General features: G+C 42.8%; 2 protein-coding genes across 6 annotated transcripts in view; one reads left to right on the top strand and one right to left on the bottom strand.

Moving 5' to 3' along the window:
• Window positions 1–2862, top strand: part of HDLBP (high density lipoprotein binding protein) — a 59345-nt gene extending 56483 nt beyond the window's left edge. For all 3 annotated transcript variants that reach the window (XM_082221708.1, XM_082221710.1, XM_082221709.1), the window contains exon 28: window positions 631–2862. In XM_082221708.1, the coding sequence (XP_082077834.1) occupies window positions 631–717 (87 nt within the window). In that variant the 3' untranslated portion in view covers window positions 718–2862. The remainder of the gene's footprint in view (window positions 1–630) is intronic.
• Window positions 2863–2864: 2 nt separating this feature from the next.
• Window positions 2865–23767, bottom strand: part of ANO7 (anoctamin 7) — a 38065-nt gene continuing 17162 nt past the window's right edge. For 2 of the 3 annotated variants that reach the window (XM_082221772.1, XM_082221773.1), the window contains exons 9-24: window positions 18401–18566; window positions 17542–17632; window positions 17066–17162; window positions 16179–16322; window positions 15958–16095; window positions 14770–14868; window positions 14578–14680; window positions 13634–13745; window positions 11298–11352; window positions 10468–10565; window positions 9751–9890; window positions 9141–9346; window positions 8766–8908; window positions 7317–7407; window positions 5511–5630; window positions 2865–3936 (exon numbers count right to left, since the gene is read on the bottom strand). In XM_082221772.1, the coding sequence (XP_082077898.1) occupies window positions 3877–3936; window positions 5511–5630; window positions 7317–7407; window positions 8766–8908; window positions 9141–9346; window positions 9751–9890; window positions 10468–10565; window positions 11298–11352; window positions 13634–13745; window positions 14578–14680; window positions 14770–14868; window positions 15958–16095; window positions 16179–16322; window positions 17066–17162; window positions 17542–17632; window positions 18401–18566 (1863 nt within the window). In that variant the 3' untranslated portion in view covers window positions 2865–3876. Of the gene's footprint in view, window positions 3937–5510; window positions 5631–7316; window positions 7422–8765; window positions 8909–9140; window positions 9347–9750; window positions 9891–10467; window positions 10566–11297; window positions 11353–13633; window positions 13746–14577; window positions 14681–14769; window positions 14869–15957; window positions 16096–16178; window positions 16323–17065; window positions 17163–17541; window positions 17633–18400; window positions 18567–23767 lie in introns of those variants that run through there. The other variant, XR_014219513.1, reaches the window with a different exon arrangement.

Raw genomic sequence — 23767 nt, 5'->3', positions numbered from 1 at the left:
GAATTTTTGCACTACAACCTGAGACACTAGGCCAGATACATCTTACCTAGCCAATTACTCCTCCCAGCGCCACTCATTAAAAAACTGTAAATTGCCAATGGGTTATGAACACTGGTGTGGATTATTGCAACCTCTACCATCCTGCTCCTGCATCATACTACTGTAGAACTCTATTCTATATCCTCATTCCCTGCAGGCAGGGTAGCTGCCACAGAAAGAGGGGTGCAGGGCAGTTGGGCCTGATGCTGTCACATGACGGCAGTGAGACCAAGCCATCTTTAGCCTGGAGAGTTCTCTCTTTCCAGTCCAAACCCTCCACCCAGCCCATTTGAAGGGAGGTTTGTATTGCTCTGCCCCTCATTCTTGAGTGGGTGCAGCTGGTTGGTTTTTTTTATAAAAGGCTCATCTTGGAAGAGGCTGCTTTACTATTGTTGGAAAAATCTTCCCTCAAGCTAGCTGTAGTAGCAGTGGATGAGACACTCCCTTCAAAGCTTATCATTCTTGGTGCATTTTCGGGGCTGGTAGTGATGTGCAGAGGAGTTAAGTTCCTCTTCATATACAGTCAGTGATGTTGTTTAATGCAGCAGAGCACTTGTACTAGTTATGGTTTTGGCTTTTGTTTCCTTACAGGCCCCTGACATGACCAGTTCTGAAGATTTCCCAAGTTTTGGAGCTCAGGTGGCCCCCAAAACTCTACCTTGGGGTCCTAAGCGGTAATAGCGTGGAAGCAGCAATCTTGTCCAGCCACCTGCCACAAGGTTTCCTTTCTGAATTCTGATCTAGTGGCTGGATCCAGTGCAGATTGCCCATGGGGGTCTCTTAATGAAACCAGAGTGCTACCCCTTTTGAGGTTCTCTGTTGTCCCTGCGCTTAGGCCTCACTATGCTTCAGTTTGACTCTTTCCTTTCTCCTTGCCCTGGAAGAAACTTTCCACGTAGATTCCAACCTTAAAACACATACATAATTTTTTTTTTTTTTGCCTTTCAACTTTCACTCAGTCTCATGTTGGCCATGGTGTAGTAACCAAACCTCCCAGGTACACCTTGCAAAAAGCACTCTAGGCTCCATTAGGAGATCTCCTCACTGCAGCTAGGAATCTACTTCCTGTCTCTCAACCTCAGGAAATGCATTTCCTCAACTTTCTACAAAGCCAAAATATTTGCTCTTTCCCCCTCCTGCCCTGTTTCTCCAAGGCCTTACCTTTGTAGAGTGCAATCAACTTTTCCCTTTCAACTGCCAAACAAAAAACAAAACACGCACCCATCTAATACTGCTATGGGAAAGGAAATTGGCCAGAATGGATAGGTGGAGGAGGTGGTTCAGCCTGGAGATATGGCCCCAGGAAGCACTAAGAGGGGCATAACCCTTGCTGTGTTAGTCTGCATCGCTGAGTGTACCAAAATTCTCCCCTTGTTGGTGTGAGTATTGAATCGCGGCTCATCACCAGTGTTTGGACATGTACACTCTTTTTTGTTCTCCCTTTCCAGCAGTAGTATGGCTGAGTGGAACCAGAAAACTGACAGTATTATTGGGTCTAACAAAACTTGGTTCAACCAAAAGTGCCATGGTAGCATGTCACAGAAGGTGGTGAGCTATTAGTGTGGTGTTAGAGGGTACATTACTCTTTCTCCCTCCCCAGGCTTGATAGTGATGGCATTTAAATACCAGGGTTAAGAGTGTGTCTTTTTTGCTTTTTACTATTGCCTTCTTTCTACCTCAAGCCGGAATGACAGTGGCCTGCTTCTTCAGTCAAGCCCCTCTCGCTTCCTGTTATCATGACTGTTGTTCCTCTGTGAGCAGAGGGATCTGTGTGTGGCTTCAGCCTGGCTACATGCCATCAAACATCCCCTCCTACTAAGATGGTCTTAACCACCGTCACATAATTTGGTCTGTAGTCTTGTGACAAAAGGTTAGGCCTTGGGGAGGGAGGCAGGTAAGGAGTGGCTCTCACTTAAATTGAAGAAGCTGGATTGCAGTTCAGTCTTAAATCAAGCCTCTCTTGGAGGGGAGGAGAGAATACCTACATTCAGCAAAGGCCTTTCTGTAGTCTGGCAGCAAATGTTTTTGTCCTTTTGTCATGTCCCTCATACAACAGTAGTTTCTGCATTCTAGTTGCTGCCATAAACCGATACAAGGCTGCTTGTATTAAAGCTGCTCTTCCAGCCATTACATGGTATATATATATATATCTCTTCTGCCGAAGGTGCTGGTGCCAGGGCTGGTCTGGTGCCAACTCTGCTCTCTGCCTACTGCCTCCCTTCCCCTCCAAAGAGCTTTTCTGAGCCATTAGCTAAGAACCGAACCCCAGGATTGCTTATGCCCCCGTTAATACATACTGGGAAAAGGTCTGCAAGGCTCTTGTCTTTCTTGACCGCTAGCCCAACAGGAAGGAAAGCCTCTTTCTTTCAGTAAACCTAGCTGAAGGGAGGAGAGATTTGTTTCTCTATGCTAATTCCACTTGGGGCAGGACAAGCCCTCTTACTATCTGAGCAGGAGACAAACAGGGTAGTAGTGTTTTAATGTATTGCCAGTAGTATACCTGGTGTCTGAATGTCAGTCACATCACTTGCACATGTGTTTTTAGGCTTCAACTGCCATTGAGCATGGCCCCCCAACCCAGCCATTTGTTCAAACTGTTGAGAGTACTCTACCCCCTCTGTCCCATGTAGTCTGCAGCAGATGCTCTGCAGAGGTGTGCTCCATGTCCTCTTAATGTCTTCCATATTATGTTTCCATGGCAATGATCCCTTGGCCTTAACTTTGGAATTTGGAGATTATATGCAAAACATGTATAAAGGCTCATGAGTATGGATGACACTGGAATTTTATAAATTCTAAAAAAATAAAATAAAACCTGAAACAGCTTTTGAGTGGTTGTCTTTATTTTCTGTATACTTTAGTGTGTGTTTTTTAAGAAGTCACTAATTCAAAATTTCTACCTGCCTTCCTAATGAAATACTGAACAGCTGCTAACTCTTAACCTTTCACAATTAATTCCAAACAATTGTAAAAGAACTTGGACTTTTTAGCTGTTCGTACTGAATGTTGGACAGATTCTGTCCATTTGCTGTCAGCAGGGGTACTGTTTACTCATGATTGCAATCACTAGTATTTGGCATATGCCACATTGCAGCTTCCAGCTAAAGCAGATTCAAACTGATGTGCAGAAGATACTCACAGTCTTGTATTGCTTGTGTGAGAGGAAGGGGGGAGCAGGCAGCTTGTGGAGCTCAGTACCAGCTCTCAAATGGTTGCCTTCTCAAGCAGTAATCTTCTGTTAAGCTGGCCACTGCATGCTAAGCAAAGTGCACAGCTAGTCTCCAGTAATCTGCCCTTAGCTCATCAGAGCAGCTCTCACTCTTATAAGCCGTACAAGTGATGCAGCTTCTTCCCTCTTTGGAAGATTCCTTGTCGCTAAGCAGTACTTCTTCACAAGTTAAAAAGCAGCCCTCCCTCTTTGTAAACAGGAATGTAGGACTCCTCTGTGCTCACTGCTAGACTATAACTCTATAAATATCAGTAGAAGTCACTTCTTGGGCAGTGAGGACATGGAAAGCCTGACAAAGCTGTTCAGTTAGGCAAATGATTGCAGAGCTGATGAGTGGGCTGGTTAGATTAATCCATTGTCCATGTATATCTTGTCCTTTGCCAAGTTAACACTTCTCAAAGTCCTTAAAGCAGCAGCTGGATTGATCAAATTCCTGAAGCCTTTAAAAGCTCCAAGTCTCCTTCTACAATACAGCACTAGAGCAGAGAAGTGTCACCTTTTGTCAAGTTCTTCTAGGCTGCTCACCTCCCCACCCCTTGCTCTTCCAGAATCTTGGCAACTTGGCCTGCATCAAAACCGGAATGTCTTTCAGCATCGTGAGCCTCCTACTATGGTGCTTTCTCTGCCAGAGGGGTTGGATTTCTCGCATCTATCACTTCGGTGAGGGCCTGTCATAAGAGAAATCAACAATCAACAGGGTAGAGAAGCATTGCTTACCTGGCTTCCCAACATGGAGGTCGCTGGTGATAACCAACAGGCAAGACAATGATGGTGAGGTCAACACATTGTAGGTGGAATGACAGATTGGCCCTACAGTGACTTTTGTGATGGGAAGCCAGGTAAGCGATGCCACTCCACTGACAGCTGTTATACCACCTAAAGATACATAGCTGTGTCAGTTCTACACAGCTTACGTTTCAATTTGCTTATTACCCAAACCTCAATACTGCCACCCTTGAGATACAGTAAAGTAATTGGAGCATGCAGTTTAAGCAAAGAGCTCACTCAACTGTAACACACCGGCCGTAAAGTTGCTTCAAAAAAGTAAGCCCAAAATTCCTAATACCTTGACACACCTGAGACCAAAAGAGTTGAAACTTGGCTTGTTATTAGAAAAATTCTATGGAGTTGTCCATAGATTGTTGGCACAATATGCTTTGAATGATAACAGAGGAGCCGTATGTGTGATCAAAGGGCGAGCCAACTTCCAGAATCTTACTTTGCTTTGTCAAATGACACATAATAGGAAAAATATAAGACCTTCCCCTAAAAGGTATGTGTCAGTTTTGAAAAATAGTGGACAGGGTTACAAATAGAAAGACTGGTGTTGACATACAGGCTGGAACTTAATGCAATCAGCAGCTGAAATTGCCAGTTCTTGATACCAGCTTCCAAAAATAAGGTACACCCCCTACAACAGATAGACCGGTGTCACTAGTCATCTAATACAAGAAAATTACTATGCTATTATTTTAACACAAGTCTTCCAAACTTGGGTCTCCAGCTGTTGTTGGACTATAACCCCCATCATCCCTAGCTAGCAGGATCAGTGGCCAGGTATGATGGAAATTGTAGTCCAAAAACAGCTAGAAACCTAAGTTTGGGAAACACTCTCGGTTTGTATCTAATGAACGTGTCCAATTAGTGCAAGGACTTCTGCTTGTGCAACAGAACTTCCTTGCCCCGCAAAAAAATCTGCTTTGGAGGGTTGGGGGAACCCCCAAACATGTAAGGAAAGGAGTAAGGCAATTCTGTTGTGCAAGCAGAAGGACAAGTTCACCAGATACAACTCTATAATACAGTATCAAGGTAAAAGTAGGTTATTTGGGGAGGAATGTAGGTAGGGTAGAGGAGCTACTCTTGTGTGTTTGAGCACTCTTGTTCCCCCATCATGGTTCACAGTGTGGGTACAGGGACTTAAGATTCCCTGACAAAGACCAGTGGACGTATACTCATGTGCCAGACAGGAAATAAAGGTTATATTTACTCTCATAAGCTGCAAGGCTGCTTACTGAGAGAGGGAGGGAAATTGACATCCTATATTTCTGACAGCAAGTGAACCTTGCTGCTTTACCTAGTCCTGTAAAAGGAAACCTCTCCCAGGAGACAAAGAAGGGGATTCAGCACAGGAACAGTGTGACTCAGTTTAGGTTAAGGTTTATGGCATTAAGCACTTTAGATGGTCTTTGGAAGAGAAAATCCAAGTACTGATTCAAAATAATATTTAAAAATAAACGATTACCTTGTTCTCAGCCAGAGCCTCTTTAGCTAGATACTGCTCTCGCTTCACTTTGATCTCCACCACTTCTGGGATGTCAGGCACCATCATATCAATCAGACGTGCAATGAAGAAGACCACATGCTGGGAAGAGGAGGCAAGAAAGCTGAAGATAGTCAGTGGCCCAAATTGCCAGAGTGGGAGCAAGTAAGTCAGGATCATGCAGCAGCAATCTGGCCCAGCTGTTCAGAACTAGATGGATGGGGAATCCTGCTGCATGTCTGACTCCAGTGTATGTATTCTCTTCATCCTGCCAATTATATGTAATTGCGAAAATATGACTGGAGTCTATCTCACCAATTAAGGGGTGCTTTATCAAAGATAAGGGATCCCCTGTGTCCCAGAAAGCAGGACTAGTGCACATGTAGCTTTACTACAGTGGTCTGAAAATGTGACACCTTTATTACATGTAATAGTCGAAACGCAATAGAAAAGTAGTTCGTGTTGTACTACGTACAGATCAGCACGGAGCAAGCTACCCATGGGATATAGATTGCTCTACTATACAAATTCCATTTCCCTTTGAATAAGCTGGGATAGAGGACTTCCACAAGCACCAAGAAGGTGCATTTGTAGATTATTTACAGAACAAGGCACATCCTGGTGGCACTGTCAGTAGACTCTTGACCAGGATGCAGCAATGACCTCATCCAGATGGAGCGATTTAACATCTTGCCTGGACCAGATCTACAGTAGCTGCTAAATTCTGCAGAAACGGCTCCATCAAAACCATCTCAGCACCAGTTCCTGACATCATCATCACCTGCCGTTTCCCCCCAGACTGGGACTGAAGGCAGCTAAATAGCTTCTTTGCAACCACAGCTGGCTCCTTTTCTTTTAAGGTCCTACACACTAACAACAGAGTTGCCTACGTGCCAATGTCTGAAGTAAATTCAGAAAGAGGGGGTTATTTATTTATTTATTACATTTATATCCTACCTTTCCTCCAAGGAACTCGAGGTATAGTACATGACTCTATTCCCTCCCCATTTTATATTCACAACAATTGTATGAGAGAGGTTAGGTGAAGACACGGGCTGGCCCAAGATCACCCAGTGAGTTTCATGGCTGAGTGGGATTTGAACCTTATCTCCGAGGCTCCAGTCAACATATGACATATTGTACTGTAGGACACAGGTGGTGCTGTGGGTTAAACCACAAGGCCTAGGACTTGCCAATCAGAAGGTTGGCGGTTCGAATCCCTGCGACGGGGTGAGCTCCTGTTGCTCAGTCCCTGCTCCTGCCAACCTAGCAGTTCGAAAGCACATCAAAGTGCAAGTAGATAAATAGGTACTGCTCCGGCGGGAAGGTAAACAGCGTTTCCGTTCGCTGCTCTGGTTTGCCAGAAGTGGCTTAGTCATGCTGGCCACATGACCCAGAAGCTGTATGCCAGCTCCCTCGGCCAATAAAAGGAGATAAGCGTCGCAACCCCAGAGTCCGTCATGACTGGACCTAATGGTCAGGGGTCCCTTTACCTTTACCTTACTATAGAACACTGGATCTTTATAAACAAATAATGACATTAGGGCTGCAAACAACAAGTGAGCCGGTTCAAAAAGTTATGTTTTGGGGCAGGGGCATATTCCAGTAACCATTTCATCTCCCCAATCCCTTTTTCACAACTTTTTTTTTTTTTGTCCTTCCACCACCATGTGATGTAATCCAAATAGGACTGCCCAAATATGGTAAGTGCTGTAATAGGTGGGTAGATGTAAATGGGACCTCTTGTTTGTAGAGCAGCATTCTGGGGACACTCAGAGGGAAACAAACCTCAAATACAATTATGAAGCCAAGGCGGATTGCCAGTAGATTCCAATAAGCTAGTGAATACCTGCCACTTTGTTCTCGATATGCTCTGTACCTGTGGAAATAGAGCTGTACGTTAAAGAGGTGTGCTGAGTAGCTCTGAAGTAGTCAGCATAGCAACCATACATTTGCAGGAAACAAACTAAATGTCTATTGCTTCTCTCCATTCCTTCCTGTAAGCCACCACTAAATTCCCTTTAGTTAAACTAACAGAGACCTGAGTAGATTTGCTGCATTTGGATCCTGGTTGTCATTCTAAAGATTAAGTCTCCTGTCCACTTGCTTATAGCAAGGGGGGGGAGCCAAAAGATGCTTATTTTCAGGGCTGCAATTCCTATGCATGTTTTTCTGGGAACAAGCCTGGTGGGAAGGAACATAGCTCAGAAGCAGAGCATATGCACTGCATGCAGAAAATCCTAGGTTCAGTCTCTGGCATCTCTAAGTAGGACTGGGAATGTCCCCTGAAACCCTGGACTACTGCTGCCAAGTCACTGTGAACAATATTGAAGCCAACGGACTCTGCATAAGGCAGGGGTCACCAACACAGCACCTAGTCCTCCTAGAAAGAAAGTTATAAGACAAAATGTGTGGGTACCCTCTAAGCAATTTCTGTAGAGTGGTGTGGCTACCTTGTATGTTTTTCCTTGTACAGTGGTACCTCGGGTTACAGACACTTCAGGTTACATATGCTTCAGGTTACAGGCTCCGCTAACCCAGAAATAGTACCTTGGGTTAAGAACTTTGCTTCAGGATGAGAACAGAAATCGTGCTCCGGCGGCGCGGTGGCAGTGGGAGGCCCCATTAGCTAAAGTGGTGTCTCAGGTTGAGAACAGTTTCAGGTTAAGAACGGACCTCCAGAACGAATTAAGTTCTTAACCCGAGGTACCACTGTACTGGGGTACTTGCCTCTGCGTCCTATACCATACTCACCATGGTAGCCATTTTGTGTTATGCTCCCCCCCATGGCAGCCATTTTGAAACTGATGGCCCCACCATTTTGTCAAAATTTGAAATATGCCCACTAGTTCAAAAGGGTTGGTGACCCCTGATATAAAGTAACTTCCTATGTTTCCCACAGAACATATAGAGACGTACTTCTGAGTAAACATGCTACACATCTCACTGCATTTGGTTTCTTGGTGAATATTATACCAGTTTTCCCACAAGGGATGGTTGCCATACCAGATGTTTATGACAGTATGTGGTATGTTATTCCATGTGCCGTGGTCTATGATTCTCCCCTCCAATTTTTTAAAAAATCCTGCACTATCTGATTTTCTGAGAAAACACTTTGTCCCAAAATAGGCAAGCTATTTTTCAAGAACCTGCCCTCTGTTTAATTTTTGAAGCAATGGACCTGTCCAGTGTCCCCCATGAGGAAGACAGCTGAGACAGAAAAGTGGGAGATCCTACCTGCATGTGACATTGTGCTCCAGGACAAAAGATTTTGGGGCATAGGCCAGGGTGAAGTCAATGTAGCCTTGTAGATCGCTGGCATGAGTGTACTGGTAATATAGCCGAGGGAGGAAGTCAGAGGTGAAGGCAATCAGAAAGGCCTGGAACAAGATAGGCACAATAATAGTCTCTGTCTAAAGAACCATTTCGTTTCCAGGTGTTAAATGGAACACATCCACCCACTTTTCTGTCTTACTCCAACTTCGTTACACAACATGTGTATCAAGTTTCTGCAAAGTCATAGCAACCCAGGAAGCTGCCTTCTATTAAGTCAGACCATTAAGTCAGCTCAGTATTGCTGCACGCAGAGAACCTTGGCCCAGCGCTACTCACATTGCTAACGACTGCCAGGTGTGTGATGACTTCCAGGATAGGGAACCAGATGCCCATGCCTTGGGCCCGCTCAGCAACCGGCCGCCTGTATTCACAAACAAATTTGTGAGCATCCAAGCGAATTTCCACCCAGTTGTTGAGCAAGGCAAAGAGAGGTGCCAAGGGGCAGGCGGCCACAAAGATGGTAATGAAGCCAAACTGCAGGACTGAAGAGGAAAGAAAGAAGACATTATAAGGGAAGGCAAGCACAAAGAAATCCCACGCAGGAGATAATGTAGGTGAGCCCATACAAGAATTCTGTCCACAGGAACTATGGATAGCATTTGCTAAGTTGTTCCTTTTCTTAGGAGGTTATGCACACACTCTTTTGACCTGAGTAAAGCTTTTGACCCCCATGTATTCTAATTGTCACTCCTCTAGGGCTACCAACTGGTGGGTGAGTGGAACAAGCACAAGTGCTCTTGAACCAGAACGGTTGACCTGAGAACATGGTATAGTCAAAGCGAGATACAGGACTCAGTGTGCCTCACGCACTTACACAGACTAAGCCCTCAACTGTCAGGGAACTGTCCTCAGTTGCTCATCTCCTTCCTTCCCAAATGATTCGTACCCATTTCCAGGTATTCGTTAAAGAGCCCTTCATAGGGCAGCAGTTCGTAATCACTCTCCCAGAGCTGCTTCTTGGAGCTTTCCTGGCTCTCACTCCTTTTAGAGTGAGACTTCCGCTTCTGCCACCATGATTTCAACTTCCTGTGGAGAGCAAGAAGACACAGTTAACATGTTCAGGTTTTGTCCTCTTATTGTTCAACAAGAGACAATCAATTAGTGGCTCCATGTCTGCATCTAGGCCTAGACAGAGTTTTGATCTAGCCCCAGAATTGAATCTATAGGGTAGGAGTAACTAATGTTGCATCTTTCAGAAGCTGTTTGACTACAACTACTGTCCTCCCTGACCACTGGACCACGTTGGCTAGGGCTGACAGAGGTGTAGTGCCACAACATCTTGAGGCAGGGATGGAGGAGAAAAAAATATTCAGTTTGCATTTAAAGCAGCATATCAAATTAGCACTTCCTGAAACAATATGAGAACGGAAATATAGCCTTCCTTCAAAATTTGCACTTATCCAGATTTTATGATGCAGTTCTCCAACCAAACCTTTACAAAAATGTATATTATGTTAGGGGGAAATGTGCACAAAAGTTAATACATTAGTGAAAATCTATATATTTTGGGGAATGATATGTCTGTTCATCTTGTTGATTCTCTACAGGTCTGGCCATGTCTGGATAGTCCATTGCAGCAAAGCACAAGATCACAAAGACTCACGGGATGAGGAGCTCCTGCACATTATTAATTATTTGCTTTCCCACCATGATGACAAGCAGCTCTTGGGCAAGTTCAATGAGGCAGCCACCTGGACCACACTGGAGAAAACAGAGAGATGCTTTAGAAGGATGATGCAGCAGAGAAACAATTATATGGAGAAGCATTTAGTCATGTGATCCCTCATCTGTAGAGAAACAGTCTAGAGACTGGTTAACTACTTCATTTGCTGCTGGTGAAAAGGAAACCTCAATTCTCTACTCCCCTGGGAATCTCTACACCAAACACTGGGGTCTCAGAGCACATCATGCCTACTTAAAAGATTTCCACCACATTAAAACATCGGGGAAGGAAAGAATGAATGAGTCTTTTTAATTGTATGTCCTTAAATGTAATTGCTTTCAGAATGTCTAAATCTGTTTCTGCTTTGTTTTGTTTTTAAATGGTATATCTGTTTGCTGCCCTGTGCTCTTTAAGGATAAAGGGTGGGATATAAATTCAATAAATAATAATAATAATCTGGCTAAAAGCACTTGACATTGGATAGATGGAGCTAGAAGAGGGATTATTTTGGTTTTTAGAGAAACATCCACTCCCAGCATTGAGCCTGATGTCCTCTTTATCTGGCCTCTGCCTTTGGAATGGCTGACCCTGTTTCCTTGGCAAAGAGGGTGCCTTCTTTATTTTATTGCTGCATTTATTATACAGAGTTTAACTCCAGTCTTAAACGCACCTTACGGGCTGCTAATGGTGCCAGCCACTCTAGAACAACCCCTAATCAGCTGTTATTTCTAGAGTCCATGTCCTGCACTGCTCTCTTTTTAGATACTTACATCTTCATTCCGGATACCCAGCAATGTGGAATAGCGTCCTGGATAGCCTACAAACCTGAAGGTGAAGAAAGTATAAAAATAAAAGGCCAAGACAGTCAGCTGCAAGGTCTTTCTTTACACGAGGCATAAACATCCTACTCTGTGCATAAAGAGAAGCCACAGGAAAAAAGCTGGCAGTGACCAGAATGCCATCTACTGTAACCAATCGCAAGGCGCCTTCATACAATTTGCTGCCTCAAATGGCTCAGCCAACACAACCCTCCGACTCATAGAAAAGAGGAGTACAGTGGTACCTCTGGTTACAAACTTAATTCATTCCGGAGGGCCGCTCTTAAGCCGAAACTGTTCATAACCCAAGGCGCGCTTTCGCTAATGGCGCCTCCTGTTGCTGCCATGCTGCTGGCACATGACTTCCACTCGCATCCCAGGGCAAAGTTTGCAATCAGGAGCATCTACTTTTGGGTTAGCAGAGCTCATAACCCGCAGCGTTTGCAAGGAGGACGGTACGTAACACGGGGTTCCACTGTACAGCAATGATCCTGAAAAGCACTAACTTCAGGTGGTCCAAGCACATTACAGGGAAAGGGGGGCAGGAATTCCCCGCTCTCTCTCCAAGCATGTACATAAGAATCCGCAACGGTCCCTTGCTGCTTTTTATTTTAATGATTTCTAAACTGTCTTTCATGCAACAATCACAAGGTGGTGTGCAAAACAACATTAAAACTTATTTACAGATTAATAACATGGCAGCAAACATTGGGTTGAAATATCAATGTCCAACAAAGGCTTAAAAGAACAAATGATTTTTAGCAGACACCAAAATGCCATCATTGCTGGTGCCTGCCTTAATTCAATGAGAAAGCCTCCCTACTGAAAATGCACCAAAAGATCTCTGCAGGTTGCAGAACAACCAGAAGGGCCTCATCTTTTTTTTTCTTCCCCCTTTTCTTTTTTAGAAAATGTCAGTTTGGCCAGGGACAATTTGAAGCAGAGAAGCCTTAAGAGGTGCTTAACCTTTCCCCTGCCTGTTCACCCCCTCACAGGTAGCCAGGTTTTTAGATGTGTCCTAAAGATGGTCCAATTGATTTTATTACACACATTTATATGCAACATTTACTTACAGGTCAAGATCTCCTCCAGGACTTCTCTACTTCCGACCACTACCTCCTAATAGCTTCTTTTTCTTCTTTTAAGGTCTGTAGAGTTTTACTATTTATGCATAATATTTAGTTTGACCCGAAGAAACCAGTCTTTCCACCATAACCTTCCAGCTATGCCTGGATTCAGGATCCCAAGGTCATTGCAAACATCACAAACTAACATAGCTGGCACATTCAGTCTTGTGTTCACCTACAACTAGTGTGACTTTTTAATACTCACCACTGAGGATTCGCATTATAAACTATAACTACTTCTGGGCAGTAGATGGCAACAGGGCCTCACTTTTTCCTCAATGGCTATCAATAGCAACCACTTGCAGCTAGAATTCCTGCTGAATTTTGAGTTTTACTACATCTGAGACTTGGCTGGATCAGAAGAAGCATCAGTTTGCTTACTGAATTTAACTTGGATGAGGGTAAGAGTGGTGGAGCAAGACCACACCTTCAAAAGAATTGCTAGAAGTCCTCACCTTCTTGAGTTCCACTCTCTTTCTGTGTGGCCTAGACCACTGCTCTTCAACTTTGGGTCCCCAGATATGTCTGAACTACAACTCCCATCATCCCTGGCCATTGACTAAGCTGACTGGGGATGATGGGAGTTTCAGCCCAACATCTACACCATAGAGAAATATATATGTGTAGATTTGGTTAGGCAGTTTAATGATTTTTCTAAACACATCTGGAGACCCAGTGTTGAAAAATATTGCACAGAGCTTTTTATTGTTGCGTGGGGGGGGGAGAACTTAAGAAGAGCCTGATGGGTGAGGCCAATAGCCCATTTAGTCCAGCATCCTGTTCTCACAGTAGCCAACTAGATGCCTGTGGAGAGTTCCATTGGTATGTGCTACAGTAAAGTCAGAAAGCATGGCACAGCCAAGAGATAGGGCTCTCCTCATAGTTTGGCCATGGTTAAATCACCTACAATAGTATGTAGGCAATAGGGTGTCTGTATTCTTCCCACACTAATGAAAGTAGTCCTGTTCTCTAAATTGAATGCAGATGGGATATCATGTTATGGAAACAGAATTATGAGGAAGGAGGATACAGTATTATACAAATGTGAGCGTGTAGTAGGGGCATATTTCAATGGTGCAGATGAGTCTTTCAAGTATGCCTAGGCCACAGAGGAAAATGGCATCCACTTTAGAGAAGCTGCCCATCTCCAAAACAGCTTACCTGCCCTTAAAGAACGCAATGTAGATGGGAGAGGAGTAGAAATTGATGAACTCAAAAACAAACACCTTGAAGGTGAACGCATCTTCAAACATGGTCTGTGTACGATGCATCTCTATGGAAGAAAAAACATAATAGAGTACCACAAGAATGGTGGGAACTTCCAAGCCCTCTCAATGGTAAATCACAACAGGAGCATCCTTAATGCTTTTAAGTGAACAAAGGTGACTCAAACTCCACCCCCAACCATCTCAGTGTCACAGAATTCTAATGCACATTGTGGGTTACAAGTACCTTCTAGTTTAATGAAATACTGTGGCTGAGATGGACGAAAAACAACTCTTGTAATTTCTGATTTAAGCCATATTCACCCCTTTATTTTACATGTAGTGGTACTGTATGGAAGGAGAGTGACGCTGTGCCCCCAGACCCACTCAAACCCTTCTCTGGATGCCTGTGAACTGAGTGCAGATGTCTGTAGAGGGTTGCCTACTAATGAGGGAGATGCTCATGCAATCAAGATCCCAAAATTTAAACATGAAAAATATGCAGGAAAAATAAGAGGCAGACTTTTAAACAACTATAAAGATCAGAGCAAGGCAATATTCCAAAATGGCATCCAAAATTCACAGCAAAGATTTAAACCAAGCCCTAAGAAGATAGTAAAAAAATCCTCTTTTGGGGATTCCAGATTCTATACACCACCATAAAAACGTTTAGTGCCACCCACTTTAGCTGGTGCTTTTAGAAGACTATGGCAAGGCACAATTTAGTTAATATTAGGGTGAGTTAGGAAGTAAGGCTTGTGGATTTCAATAAAGATCTTCTATTTGCCTGCCCCTGCCCCTCTCCCACAAATTCAAGCCCCGGTTTAATGTTTTGGTTTGAAGAAGCCACACCTTCAGGTTGAGAACCTGCTTCGGTGTTTCCAGATACAGCCTACTTACCCCACTTGGTAAGAAAAAGTGCCAGTGAAGTGTAAATTTTTGATAGGATGAGGATGAAGAGGAGGTTCACCACTGAGCCAGTGAGGCTAGCAATACGAGAAGCCTAAGAGGGGGAAACAGGAGAGAATGTGAAGTCCAAATGCAAACAGCACACCTAAGGTAAAGTGGTAGAGAGTCATGGAAGTGTCTTACCGAAGCTACAAGAAGGTATTTCCCAGACTTGGCTACAACTACGGCAATGATGGCCCGGTAAAGGATTATCGAAATCAGGAACATCACCACCACAGCAATCTGAAGACAGAACCAGGCTGAATGAGTACTAATAATATGAGTTTGCTGTCTTATTATTGTAAATGGATCTGTTACTATGACTTGGGGAGGACTTTTTTTTTTTACTTATTTACTTACATTTATATCCATCCTTCCTGTCTTCAACAAGCTCAAGATGGCATGTGGCTTTATCTGATTTTTATTTCTTTTTATCTGTTTACATTTACATCATGTCTTTCCTCCATGGAATCAACTTTTTATCACAACCACCTTCTGAGGTAGGTTAGGCTGCAAGACATAGCAACTCGCCTAAAGTCACTCAGTGAATTCCCAGGATTCTTTGGTGGGAATCGTCTGCTTTAAATGTGCATTGGATATGCTTTAAGTGTGTTGTGTGGAACTGCCCTTAGTGAGGCAGAGGAGTGTCAGTGAGGAGTCAGTCATCAATAATGACCATAGAAGCCACAACAGACATAGAAACCGTGATTTCCTCCCTTCTGAGTGGCTTCTTCCTTGGCTTTTGATCCAAACAAAAAGCAAGAAGTAGTAATGGTAACCAAGAGAGAGGAAGTGAGGACAAATATAACATATTGTTACACGCCATCCCAATCTCCCTGAGTGATGTGAGATTCAAGGGGTACCAGATGCACTTACCCAGGGTATGTGTTTCCTTTTAGAAATGAAGCACAGTAGAGACTGTAATGTCTTTATGATATATGGTTTATTTACACATATATACAACCTGAGCCTATGATAGTGGGGTTCACAGCATTAACACCCATGAGGTTCTGGCTTCTCCCACAGCCACAGCAGACTTGGACGTAGACTTAATATAATGCATTTTTATGTTATGTTCACTAATATATTCAACTGAACACATCTTTTACCTAATGTATGCATTTTTGTAAACATTGGTTGGAGCACTGCATTGCAAAATTCAGATAAGTACGAATGTCAAATGATGCCTGTGTTTCAGTTCTCATGCTGTTTTTGAAAGTGCAGATTAGATAGATTCACCACTAAATGTGAACTGTATCGAATTTCTCCCCTATCCCTACTCAAGAGTCCATCCTATTTTACGCCTCCACCCTCAAATAGCAGCTCCCTCACCATCATGATGATGACCATTGATCCAGCCATGATTCTTTTGAAACGGCTCCGTGTGGGGAAATAGGGCTCCTCCGCTCCAGTGATTGGATTTGTGGTTGTCATGGGTGCCATAGCAGTGAATTGGGGCCGTGGACGTTCCTACAACAAAGGAAACCTGAAGTGGGCTCTGTGTCACCGTTGGGCTTTTGTGGTATTAGAGCCCCCCCCCCCAAGGCTAGTACCTCGATATCTTCGAAGTCTGAACAGTCCCAGCGGTATGTCAAGGTAGCATTCAGCCGCTTCCAGTATTCAAGGAATGTGACTGCCCATAAAGACATGAAGATACTGAAGAAGACAGTCCCACCATGATCAAAGAGGCGACCAGCCTAAAATGAATAGGGAAAAAAGGGGAAGGAGCTGCACTTAAGCATGGGCTAAAACACTCTTAGACTGGGACAGAGGGGCGATGAATTTTGTATCAAGGGCAAATTACAGATAGCCCAGTTTTTAAAAGGCAGTTCTACCCAAATCACAAAGTGAGGAGCAGGGGTGTGGTTTAAAGAAGCAAAGGGGGACAAACACGGGTCCTGCTAAACCTTCCCTGCCCACAAGTCCCTTTAAATCTCAGTCACTCACTTTACATGCATTTAAAGGCAAACCTACATTTTAAGACATGGGCCTGCTGCCGTTGCATGTAGTTTGGCCCCAAAAGATAAAGGTGGAGCTAGTTGCATTATGCACTAAAAGCAAGACCCGAGTTCGAAAAGTTGTGTTACGCAATGTGAAAGACTGAGTATCAGTTTAATGCTGGTGAACAAGAGCTACATGAACAGAGGCTGGATCAAATTATTTTTTACGTGGAAGCTGATAGCACATAGCTGATGTCTTGCCTTGAGTCTGTGGGCAAGTACATAGGCTCAAGGCAAAGTAAGCATGGAGGAGGCTATCTGAACCACGTGGAAGTGTAGAAGATCAGCATATCACAGTAAATCCAATGTACTTTTCTGTGTGACCCTTTATCTGAGAACACACAACGTACTCCTAATCTAACACATGACTTTAATGAAGTGTTGACAAATGCTTCACCGTTATGCTTGAATCAGTGCTGTCCCAGAGCCACAAACTGTACCTGAAACATTGGGCAAATGGTGGAGAGGTTCCAATAGGGGCAGACTTTGCAGAGTGGGCACATGTTGTATTTCCCCTCACTGGTACAGATCTCCTTCCTGTTGTGCAGATGGGAGCAAAAATAAAAGGGCAGAAAAAAAGCAATTAACCCACCACATTAAAATTACTGACTCATAGCTTCTCTTCAAAAAACACTTTGTTTTTCTGGCCTTTGGCTCTTGCTGTTCCTAAGGCCACCTTTCCCATTCTTGAAAGGATAAGTATGGCCACATTAGGTACTACTTAACACTAGCTGCACAGGCAAAGCCACCATTCACGTTCTATTGATATCCTCAAGGAACTTGTTTCTAACGAGCAGAAATCTCTGCCACATTCTGCTCCAGATCTGTGAAAAAGCCAGGGGTTACAAAGCCAAATGGCCTGTCAGTGGTTTTACAAGCAGAAAAGTGAGAAAGAAGAGAAGAAATTAGAACTTACGTAGGGATGTCATCAAGCATCATAAATATGCCTATTATGAAGACTAGTGTCCCCACTACAGCTGCTGGCAAAAGCCATCCAGTGTAGAAACCTAAACGAAGAGAGGTAAAAGCATATTAGAACTGCAGAAGGGGAGCCCTGCCTACCTATGTCTAGCTGTTGCCCATCACCAACTCGCTTTCCAGAAAGCCAGAACCAATTAAATTCATTTTGTGGAAAGGACCCATCTAACAAAAAAGGCTTATATTTCCAAGCATAGCAAAGTGCTAGGACTAGGGATGTGAATGGGTTCATTCTGACTGCAAGAAAAGCACTGATCTATTTCCTCCATGGGCAAACTTTCTTAGTTGCATACAGCAAAATGAATCAAGTTTTTAAAACACTATTCTACACTACAAACTTATATTGGTTTTATACTACCCAGTCATGCCTTTTTCCATAGAATAGTTGACAACTATATTGTTGTCAGAGATTCCAGATCTCTTCCTCCAGTGAACCATAATTCCTTTAGTTCCAGGGAATGACTACAAAACCAGTTAAAGTCTGTAGTGCTGAAATGCCCCCAGTTCTCCATTACCTGGCTTACTAAAATGCCCATTTTTGCCAGGTTGGAGAACAGGCTAACAGTTTGTACTGACTGACATGCCCATGTCTATGGACATAGCTGTCAATTTTTCCCTTTTCTTGCGAGGAATCCTATTCGGAATAAGGGAATTTCCCTTAAAAAAAGGAAAACATTGACAGCTATGGCCTATGGAGCAAATAGGAGGGGCAATCCATTTCAAAATAACCACGCTGGGCTCAGTTTGGCACTAGAACAAGATGCTAGGGAAATGGACATAAGCGGCGTTTTACTCACCAAGCCAGGCAAAGTAGAGAGCAATCTTCTCCCCAAAGTACCTGCGGATGTGATCCAATGGCTGGTACTTCTTCCACTTACTCCACTGGGCCCAGTAATGGAAAAGAATCTGCCTCTGATTTAGCTGAATATGGGGGATCTCCTTCTGGGGAATCTTGTAGGGACCCTTTTGGCAGAAGAGGGAAAGTACCCATATCAAGTACAGATTTGTTTAAAATGTGCTGTGTTTTATATTAACTTGCAGAAATTCCCCGTTAAGAGTTGAAGAATGTAACTTTTGAAAATAGAATAATCAATTGCAGCCTTCATGAATAGGTCACAATTTTAACATGTATTTAAAAACAAAAACAAAAAACCAACGCTTCCTCATTTGTAACAGAGAAAAGGGGGTGTTCAATATTAAACCTATTCACTCTTTCACAGAATCGCATGAACAAAATCCAAAACTGTAAGTATATTGTTTGTCTTCCGAACAATCAAGGAGATATTTAGATATCCGAAAGGAGTGGGTTCTTCTTGCCAAAACTCAGTCAGACACTCTACACTCAGCTAGGGATGAAGGAATCTGTCAAATTTGGTTTCACTCAGTTTTTCATCTTTCCAAGCTTAAGTCCAGTTTCCCATTTTCCCACATCAATTGCAAATTTTGGAGGACGGCTGCGTTTTGGTTCATGTATTGCTTTGGAAAGAACAAACTGGGTAAGCTCGCATTATGATGCAAACCGAACTGAATTTCTCCCCCCAACTATCTACAGCACAGTCAGAATAATTCATGAGCTGTAAAGTCAGGGTTCTCAAACTCCGCTACATCAAATTTACTTATTTTTAAAATAAAGCAAATAGCTGTTTAGCTCCCAAAGTAGGTCAGAACTCAGATTTTGAAAGCTCAGCAAGTCCTGCAAATCTTTATTCCATTTCAAATGCAGACAGATCAAAGGCAAATGCAAGCCAAATAAGGCTGGTGTTTTTAGGCTACAAGGAAAGAATCCAGTATATCTATTTGTTTGCATTTGGTGATGTTCCGTAACATTTGCCTAGGGCCAAAATAATTACTTTAGTTTCACTTTTCCTGTGCCATTGCAGATACCTGAAGAAGCCTCACTTTGGGTTTAATGTTCTGTTTGTGAAATTACTACAGTATTGTAAAGGAGCAAAATGCCTACTTAAAAGACCTATCTGAAGATTTAAAAGAGATAATTTGATTCTTTGCCATCTATGGTAATATGTAGGCACAACTGTCTAGCCAATATAAACAGCAGTCTGTAGCAAAGAAGTGCACTCTAAAGAGGAGCTCATTGTATACAACTCCCACTCTAGACTTTACATAGGATCCTGTTCCCTATATACATAATTAGCACATCCTGTATTCTGCTGTTTCAGGAAGATTGTATACTTGAGAGTGAACAGTTTTGTGATGTCCTTGGAGACATACATTTCCACAAAATCAGTGGCAGCGTCATTACCATGCAGAAGGCATCCTGGCATCTCCAGTTAAAGTAGGTGTGGGGAACCTTTGGTGCTCCAGTTGTTGCTGAACTACAACTCCCATCAGCCCTAGTTGTTGGCTTTTTGCAGTATAGTAACGCTGCAGAGAGCTTGCTGGGGAGATCATGCATTAAAAAGAAAGGACTCAAACATAACTTAAAGAAGGTTTTAATAAGAAAAACAAAAACTCCATTTACACTAAATACATCAACAAACCAGACCCAACCACCAACCCACCCCCCAGGGTAATGGGAGAGCTAGGTGCTGCTCCTTATATACTACACTCAGATGCTGACACGCCTTAATCAAATACAACTCAGCAGCACCTGCTATGTTTCACAGCTGTAAAGCTGGGTCTCGTTAGTTTGCTCTGGCCCTTGCTCCGGCCCCTTAAAGACACACACATTGAGTGGAACAATGATGAACCTTTACATTTAAAGAAAAACCATTCAACATTTCCCCTGCGGTTCATCATTGTGGAACAAAAACATAAAGCATACTTTGTACATGTTTTTCATGTGTAACTTTTGGAAGTGCTTTTGTAAAAATGTCCGCAATTTGATTGTCACCTGGAACATATTTAAATACAACCATTTCATCAGCAATTAGTTTCTTTTCAAATTCTAAGCGTAATCTTAAGACTCTAGTGCGCTGCGTATTGGTCTCTGAACACAGGATAGCAAGTCCACTTTGGGAATCAAGGTAAACTTTTACTGGTAATGTTATTTGCATCTGTAGGTCTGCAAATACTTGCAGATACCATTCTACATCACGAGTGGCCTGAACGCATGCACATAATTCACTCTCTGTTGTGGAGAGACAAATAATGGTTTGTGTCTGGGACTTCCATTCAAATGGACAACCGTTGTAATAAAACACCATACCAGACACACCCCTGCAATTATTTTGGTCTACTGCATGAGATGCATCGCAGAAAATTTCAAAACCTTTGTCAATACTGGATGTAAACTGCAACCTATAATGTTTGGTATGTTTAAGGTACATTACCACTCTCTTAAGAGCAGAGAAACATTGTGTAGTGGGCTTTTCCACAAATTTTGCCAGAAAGTGAAAAGCATAAGTTATATCTGGTCTTGAGATTCTTTGAATGAAATTTAGCTTGCCTATAGCAGAACGATACAAAGTTTTGTTAGGAAATGGCTTATCTTCACCTGTAAAGGTGAAACCACACACCATGGGTGTTTCCTTCCCATTTGCATTTTCTAAACGTAGCATTTCAACAAGATCATCAATTTTTGCAGTTTGATGAACCAGAAAAGATCCATTTTTGCCTTTCTCAATTTGCATGGATAAGTAATTTTTAGCTATGCCTAATTCCACCACATCAAATTTCTTCTGTAACTGTGAAACTACCTGTTCATATTCCTGTTTAGTTTTTGTAGAAATTAACACGTCATCTACATACACACATATTTTTGTTACAGAGTTTGCCCTTTCCTTTATAAACACACAATTGTCTGCCTTTCCTTGTGAAAAACCAATATCTAGCAATTCTTTTGCTAAAGTTTGGTGCCAATTCCTTCCACTTTGGTGCAGACCATAAAGGGATTTATTTAATTTGCATACCAAACCTTCAGCAGCGTCTATGCCTTCAGGGACACGCATAAAAATTTGTTCTTTTAAATCTGCAAACAAATATGCAGTTTTTATATCTAGGTGATAAACAGAGTGTCCACGTTGTGATGCATCTTTTAACAAAAGCTTAACTGTTTCATATTTTACACTTGGTGAATAGCACAAATCATAATCTTCGCCTGGAATTTGTTGAAAACCCTTAGCAACTAGTCTTGCCTTGTACCTTACAACTTCATTTTTGTCATTCATTTTAACTCTATAAACCCATTTTGAATCAATAAGTCTCATATCTGGGGTTTGTGGTACAAGAGACCAAGTGTTATGCTCTTTTAAAGAAGCTATCTCAGAGTTCATAGCTTTATACCAATTTGCAGCTTGGTGCTTAGGTAAATTCTGAACATCATTGTAGCTTTTTGGCTCAAAAACCACCTTATTGGCATACACAGTATTAAAATGTTCATCTGCGAAACGTTGTGGCTTCTGCCTCTTCCTATCTGAACGTCTCAGTCCGGAAGGAGAGTCAGACTCCTCAGACTTAATGGGACTAAGTGAACTATTAGTTTCAGGTTGTAAATCATCATTGTCAGACTGAAGAGGTGCCTGTAGGCTAAGCTCACGGTCAGAAAACTCAAGAGAATCTAACCTCCCCTCAGGTGCCTGTGCCTTTAAATCCTCAAACAAATTATCAGATCCAACAGGCTTTTTGTCTTTTTCCATTAATTCAGAAGCACCATTTCCTCCTGCTGCTGCTTCTTCTACCTCTTCTTCCTCAGTATCATTTATACCATTAGTATCTTGGAAAACAGCAACTCCATTCCAATTTACAGTTTGTATCATGCTTCTGGTAATATGCAATTTGCCAGTTGCTGGTATGTAAATTCTGTACGCCCCCTGCTGGTAGCCCATTAATTTTCCCTGAACACTACGTTCACCCAATTTCTGCTTAGCGGGATAATGCATAATTACATCTGAACCCCAAATGCGTAGGTATTTCAGATTAGGGCGTTTTTTAAACAGCTTCTCATAGGGGGTGACATCTAAACCAGAATGATAACTGCGATTTCTAACATAACAAAAGGCATTGAGTGCTTCAGCCCAAAACGCTTTGGGCAGATTAGCATCGTGCAGATAAGTTTTAACCCCTGCCTGCAGGTCACGCTGCACAACTTCAACGAGCCCATTTTGCCAGGGACTTCGGGGGCAAGATAACTCATGAGTAGTCCCCTGCGCTTCCAGGAAATTCTCAAAATCCTCAGAGACAAATTCCCCGCCCCGGTCAGAAAACAGGTTCTTAATAGGTTTGTTAAAGTGTGTTTTTACCCAGTTGCAAAAAACTTTGTACTTCTCAAATGCTTGGGACTTCTCAGTTATTGCATAAGTCCAACAATATCTACTATACTGGTCTATCAGAGTTAGCCAGTACTTAGAACCTCCTAATGACTGTGGGAGTGGCCCAACCAAATCACAATGTACACGCTCAAATGGCTCAGTTACTTTCCTATCTGAGCACCTACCCTTGCGTGCAACTTTAATCTTATTCTTGCAACAGGATAGACATTGCATAAAGAATTTGCATGGTTTTAAGTTGAGGCCATTGACAATATTCTGTGTCTTAATTACATCAGCAAAATTCAGATGTCCCAGAATTCTGTGCGCCATGTGGACACACCCAGAATGTGGCCTTACATTCCTCAACCCCTGGCTTGACTGTGCTGCTCTGCAATTTATAGGCGATTGTGAGTAGGTGCGAAAATACAGTCTATATAAACCATCAGATTCCCGGGCATACAATAGACGTTTGTTCCCCTCGAAAAACTCACACATTGACTTTATGAAACGCACAGTTATCCCTTGACGAGCAAAACACCTTACTGATAATAAATTGTCCACTGAGGGGCAGTAAATGCAGTTCGCTATTGTAATGTTTAAAGAGTCAAGTTTAACAGTACCCCTGCCAAGCGACTGCAGGACTTGTGAATTGGCTAAATGTACATTACCAATTTCCTCTTCGAAAGAAATAAACAAGCTTCGATCATTGCAGACGTGCTGAGATGCACCTGAGTCGATAACAAAAGACTTCCACTTGGCACCTTTAGGTCTTTTACGATCTTTAGTCCGAGCGTGAAAAGCTCGCGGCTCGTTTCTGTCTTTACGGTACGATGTCGGCTGCTGGGCTGACGACCGTGATTGACGAAAAGAAACAGACTTGGGAGTACTTTGCTTTCCTTTGGATCTGCAGTCCCTTGCAAAATGTCCTTGCTTATTGCAGAACCAACAACGCTTTAC

This window comes from Podarcis vaucheri (assembly GCF_965113315.1).
Source record: "Podarcis vaucheri genome assembly, chromosome: 5".
Taxonomy (NCBI): Eukaryota; Metazoa; Chordata; class Lepidosauria; order Squamata; family Lacertidae; genus Podarcis; species Podarcis vaucheri.
Note: the sequence above shows the minus strand (reverse complement) of the source record. Positions and strands in the feature narration are given on the sequence as shown.